The sequence below is a fragment of the Antrostomus carolinensis genome, unplaced genomic scaffold, assembly GCF_000700745.2.
Source record: "Antrostomus carolinensis isolate BGI_N321 unplaced genomic scaffold, ASM70074v2 scaffold13962, whole genome shotgun sequence".
Classification (NCBI taxonomy): Eukaryota; Metazoa; Chordata; class Aves; order Caprimulgiformes; family Caprimulgidae; genus Antrostomus; species Antrostomus carolinensis.
The window spans coordinates 20,384-26,325 of record NW_010301782.1 but is presented as its reverse complement, the minus strand read 5'-3'; the positions used below and the strand labels follow the sequence as shown (position 1 = coordinate 26,325).

Below are 5,942 nucleotides of genomic sequence, written 5' to 3'. Positions count from 1 at the left end.
AAAGAAGCATTTTTTTGTTGGGGGGGGGTGGGGGAATTAAATCCATACAAAGAGCTGTTTCTGCAGCTCAGAAACCATCCTGTGACCCTTTCAGAACGACCACCCCATCTTTTTGAGCTCGTTTCTGCCTCGTTGCGCGGCGGCTGGTGGAACTGGTGTCCTCTTTGTGAGATATTTTTAAGGCAAAAGCTACTTTTGGGATATAAAACACTAAAACCTGCATTCTGAATCCCTCTCTTTTGATAGCAGGGATCTTTTGATATCTCCTTTGATACCAGGGATCTTTTAATACCAGGGATCACCCTTTCCCAGCCTTTGCACTCCAGGTGTTGCCTCATCTCATTTCTGAAGCTAACCAGCCCCTGGGTTTGGTTTTTTTTTGAGGCACTCCAGCTTTTTAGGCACTTAATGGGAAACCACTGTCCCCTCCTGAAATCTTATGAGCAGAAAAAGGCACTGGAGATGTTTCTCTAGATATAAACCCATCAACTCCTCATAAACCCCATGGCCAAGTGTCACAGGGACACCTGAGAGAGTCCATCTCCTCTTGGGCCATGTTTCTAGTGATGGATTCCTCCCCTCCAGGAATGGCTTTCCCCACAGTGGGGTGAGATGTATTTGGGGTTTGGGGGGGGGTCTTGGCTGACCTCAGCCAGGGCCACCAGCGAGGGGGTGGATATTGGTGGTGATGATTGCAGGTGGTCCTTCCAGTTCTGGTCCTCACAGCTCTGGTCCTCACAACAACCCCTCTTACCTCTTCAGGGGTTAAATGAGCTCAGAGGTGTTAAGCCCAGCTCAACAAAAGAAAACAGGTCTGAGAAATCCACCTCTCAGCTGAGCAGATGGCCAAGAGCACAATGGCTTCACTCACCTGAATAAGGACTCGCCAGACTGGGCCACTGATTGCCAAGTGGAGAATAAAAACTGTCAAGATAAAAACTTCCCAGTTTAAAAACAAGCAAAAAGAGTGCTGAGCAGCCTCTCCAGAGAGCTCCCTCTGAGGGTTTCCTTCCCAAAACCAGGGAGAATCCTCCTGAGCATGGAGCTGACCTGTGACAGGTACCTCCAGCTTTTTTTTAGGGTGGTCCCCTTGCTTCACTCCTGCTTGGCTGCCCAACAGCCCCTGCTCACCCTCTGCTTCCTGCCTGCCCAGGATTCAGCACATTTGAGTCCCTGGAGAGGATCTTGCTGGTAGTTTTAAGTGTTTGCTGCCTGTAGGCACACAGTGGGAATGAAGACTTGACCTTGAAACCACCCTACAAATAAAAAGCCAGGTCTTTTGGTGGCAGAGACACCAATTCCTAGCCATGTCACGAGGAATCACAGGGCTATGGCTGGGACAAGCTCAAAAAAGAACTTCTGAGATGGGTAGCAGGAGGTAAAACTGCTCCCCAGACTGGGCAGAGAGGCCACGTAGGGTCTGGTGAGACGTTCACAAGAACCATCTCTCTCTATCTGGCTAAAAACCATCTTTGCAGCTTGTTTCTTGGGAGCAGCGGAGCCAGCCACACACTCCTCAGTGCTGGTAACACCACGACCTGCAGCTGGCAAAGGGAAGGATTGCTGCCTCTGTCTCCACTGAAAGCATGAAAAAAATGATGCAGTTTCCCCAAACCACTTTGGTTTGAGTTGTCTGTGTCTAATGGTGGGACTTTGAAGGACAAGGTGTGTTCTTCTCTGCTTTACAGCGTGTCTCAGGACTGGTGAGCGGCGTTTTCCCCCCTCACCACCCTTCTCCAGCTGCTGCTTTCTTAGAGAAATGGATCTAAACCATAAAAACCTGGTGGTGGCTCAGCCTCCAGGAACGCTGATGTCTCCTTTGTAGTGAGAAGTGTTGGAGCAGGACAGGGAGGAGGATGAGCTTGCTGGTTTAACATGTCCCAGCACCGCTTTAAGGGTGGCTGCCCACTTTGGTTTCCTATGCGAGACACACGTCGCTCAATAGGGACAGAATTAAAAGACCCATTTTTATAAGGCTTAAAAAAAAAAAGAAAAATTAAAAATAAAAACCTTCAGTAGTTTTTAGCAAGTTAAGAAACTTGTAACAGTAAAATACCCAAAATACACACAACACAACTGCTTTCTGAGCACAGTGACAGCGAGGACCCGCAGTCGCTGCCATTCCCCACGCTCTGGGAGAGGATCAGCCTCTCCAGCGCCTGGCAGAGATCCCTTGGCCTTGGGGGGGGGATGCAGTGAAGTCACATCACACGTCCCCAGCGACTCAGCCTTGCTCTGCAGGGCCCCACCAGGCTTTGCCAGTGGGTTTCTCTTCCCCACATCTGGGCAGAGGTGGCTGTGCTGACTCGAGAGCCGAGCAGGCAGCTCCGTACCCACTGCCTGAGGCCACGTGCTGCTGCCAAATGGAAATAAAATGGGTCCCTTGACACTTAATGCAGGTGACTCGGGGTAATTGTTCTCCCATGGGTTGATGACAAGTGTCCCCACAGATGGTTTGGCCTGGGCACAGCCTCAGCAGCATCTTCTGTGGGGTTCTGGAGTTTATCCATCCAGAGCTGGTGAATGTTAAAGAGTAGAGCGAGGAAGGGGACAGACAGGGCTAAGGTTGAAGCTGCACCTTCTCTTGTTGTCCACAGAGGACAGTCTGTTCATGAGGGTCTCCAGGAATCTGTGGAGTGAGGCTGCAAAGAAATGGCCCTGGGCCAACTAGAAGGAACAGCAACTCCAGTGTACGACTTCCAGTACGTCCAGACAAAGCCTTTCCTTTCCGGGCCAAACCCCAGCGTTTCGCTCTTGGAAAGGGCTCCAGTGTTGAGCAATTCCAGTGTTGGTGAAGAACTGATGTGGTTCATCTGGGATCACCTGGCCAGGACAGGATGAAGCTCCCATCTGTACTCTGGGGATGTGGTGGATCCATCCACATTCCATCCAGTGTAATTGCTTTCAAATCCAGTGTTGGAAGAGGAGGGAGAAGTGATGGAGGACACAAGCGTCCCCATAAGGGAAGAAGAGAAACGTTTGGGGTGGTGTTGGGATGATGGGAGTTGGTGCAAGGTGAGTCCTGGAGATACCAGAGGGCTGGTTGTGTTTCTGTGGCTTAGGTCCTATGTCCTGCATGTGCTTCAGTACCTGTGTCACCAGCCACAACCAAACCAGCTCCACACCCCACGCGGGACACGGGGGTCAGGTGGGGCTGGGGGCTAGTGGAGGAGGGTGTACAGGAGTCTCTCCAGTGTCCACCAGTCCCCCTCCTCTCTCCAACCAAAGGGCACTGGGGCTGCTGGGACTCACTCACAGAGCCAGTAAAACTGAAAATAATAGTCAGTGAAAAGGTGTCCCATGTGCTCAGGGGCAGCGCTGCAGTCGGCTCGGCCCTGCGGGAGAGCGAGAAAAAGAGCTTAGAGAGAGGGGGAGGAGAAAAGGAGGCTGAGGGGAGACCTGGTTCTCTCCAAGTCCCTTGGAGGAGGGTGGAGAGAGGTGGGGGTGGGTCTGTTCAACCAAGGACCAAGTGATAGGACAAGAGGAAATGGGCTCCAGTTGTGGCCAGGGCAGTTGAGATGGGATGTGAGGAAGAATTTCTTTGCTGCAAGGGTTCTGAGGCATTGGAAGGGGTTGCCCAGGGCAGTGGTGGAGTCCCCATCCCTGGAGGGATTGAAGAGTCGTGTAGACACAGTGCTGAGGGACATGGGTTAGTCATAGGGGACTGGTCAGTGTTGGGTTCATGGTTGGACTTGATGAGCTTAAAGGGCTTTTCCAATCCAGACCATTCTGGGATTCTGTGACACACGCTCCAAGGGGGGGAATTGTGCCTGAATTATGTGCTGGGGCAGAGAAAAATCACACCCCTGCAACCCTGTGGAAGGCAACAGCCACGCTGGAGAGGGCTGTGGAAGGTTCTCAATGCAGTGAGGCCACTAAACCTGCCACAGTCCCATTGCTCTCCTGCTGCTCAGCCCTGGGTAAGAGGAAAGCCAGAGCAGGCGCTGGTACTCACAGGCTGTGCTACTCGGAAGTGGTAGGTAAACTCCCGGAAAGACAACATCACGAGAGGCCAACGGTGGGTTGTTTCCTGGGGGAGAAAACAGAACAGAATCACAGGATTGTTTTGGTTGGAAAAGATCTGTAAGCTCATGGAGTCCCACTGGAAATCCAACATTGCCAAGTCCACCTCTGAGGGTCATTCATAGAATCATGGAATGGTTTGGGTTGGAAGGGACCTTAAAGCTCATCCAGTTCCAACCCCCCTGCCAGCAGCAGGGACACCTTCCACTAGACCAGGTTGCTCAAAGCCTCATCCAACCTGGCCGCCAACACTTCCAGGGAGGAGCAGCCACAGCTTCTCTACGTAACCTGGGCCAGTGTCTCACCACCCTCTGGGTGAAAAATTTCCTCCTAATATCTCACCTAAATCTCCCCTCTCTCAGTTTAAAACCATTTCCCCTTGTCCTGTCACTCTCTGCCCAGGTAAAAAATCCATCTCCCTCCTGTTTCTAAGCCTCCTTCAAGCACTGGAAGGTGCAGTGATGTCTCCCTGGAGCCTTCTCTTCTCCAAGCTCAACAAGCCCAGCTCCCTCAACCTTTCTTCAGCAGAGAGGTGCTCCAGCCCTCTGATCACTGACATTAGCCAGTGCAGAATGTGGCCATCTGAGCATGAATTCCCTCCAGCAACTCCTGTGCTGCTGTAATCCCTTCCAGAGGGACAGGCAATGACACAAGGTGTGTGGATTTTGGGAGCTGTACCTTCCCTACCTGTGCATCTGTGGCATTGGTGGAGCTGTTGGTGCTCGCAGCTTCCTGGCAAGGGTCACTGGAAATGAGGCCACAAAGGGAGATGGACACAGCAGAGGAGGAACTGGGGAGACAAAACATGGTAAGACCTTGGGAGGGAGCAGCCTCTGCCACCTCTTCCCCAGCTCAGGCAGGAGACACCATGGCCATGTGGCAAAGTGTGGTGGGTTTAACCCAGCCTGCAGCCAAACACCACGCAGCCGCTCGCTCACCCTCCCACAATGGGACAGGGGAGAGAATCCGAGGGGTAAAAGTGAGAAAACTCGTGGGTTGAGATAAAAAACAATTTAATAATTGAAATAAAATAACAAATAGAATAATTATCATAATGACAGTAATAATAGAATATACAAATGAGTGCTGCACAGTGCAACTGCTCACCACCTGCCCACCAATGCCCAGCCTGTCCCAGTCAGTGATCCCAGACCACAGACAGTCCCAAACCCAAACCACAACCCTGGGAGAGCGAGAGTCCAAGTGATCCCCGAGATAATCCCTCATTAATATACTAAACATGATGTGAGATGATGTGGAACATCCCATTGGTAGAGCCAACCAATTAGTAATTAAAATTAGTAACCAATTTGGGTTACTAATTTTAATATCCCACCCCTGACTAGTCCTGTGCACCTGCAGACCAGCAAAACATGAAGTCCTTTGACTTCCAGTGACAACTGAAAACATCGGTAAGTTACCAACATTCTTCTCATAATAAATCCCACACTGACCCCAAAACCCAGCGCTGTTCTAGCTGCTAAGAAGAACATCAGCTCTGTCCTAGCAAAATCAGGACACACACTGTCCAGCCAACTTCAGAGGTCCCAAAACATCTAAGAGATGAGCCCTGTCCACTCACTTCATCTCCAGAGTCAGGTTGGTGTTCACAGCTGTGAGCTGGTTGACAGGGATACGGTAGGTGAAGTTTCCAGTCCTGGGGACACAGAGAGAGCATTAGACATCACCACAGTGTTTGAGATGGCCAGGACAGGACCCAAAGTCTCTGCTGGCTGAGACTCCAGAGGAGAAGGTTTCCCAGGTTAGTCCCCAAGGATGAGCTCATCACCAAATCCCATCTCCCTGAGTGAAGGACTGCCAGGGGCTGCTTTGGGGTGATGGCAGCAAATGGCCCAAGGCTCCAGGAGCTTCAGCCCATCTGCTGCTTCCCCTGGAGCTCCCACCAAAGCGCTGGCAGC

The 5,942-nt window shown here is 51.4% G+C and overlaps 1 protein-coding gene across 1 annotated transcript in view; it reads right to left on the bottom strand.

The window, feature by feature from the left end:
* Window positions 1-3,248: 3,248 nt before the first annotated feature.
* The window catches only part of MYRF (myelin regulatory factor), a gene marked incomplete at its 5' end in the record, with an annotated part of 15,436 nt that continues 12,742 nt past the window's right edge, over window positions 3,249-5,942 (bottom strand). Inside the window, 4 exons of the mRNA XM_029083930.1 lie at window positions 3,249-3,335; window positions 3,956-4,030; window positions 4,711-4,813; window positions 5,606-5,680. Coding sequence (XP_028939763.1) covers window positions 3,249-3,335; window positions 3,956-4,030; window positions 4,711-4,813; window positions 5,606-5,680 — 340 coding nt within the window. The remainder of the gene's footprint in view (window positions 3,336-3,955; window positions 4,031-4,710; window positions 4,814-5,605; window positions 5,681-5,942) is intronic.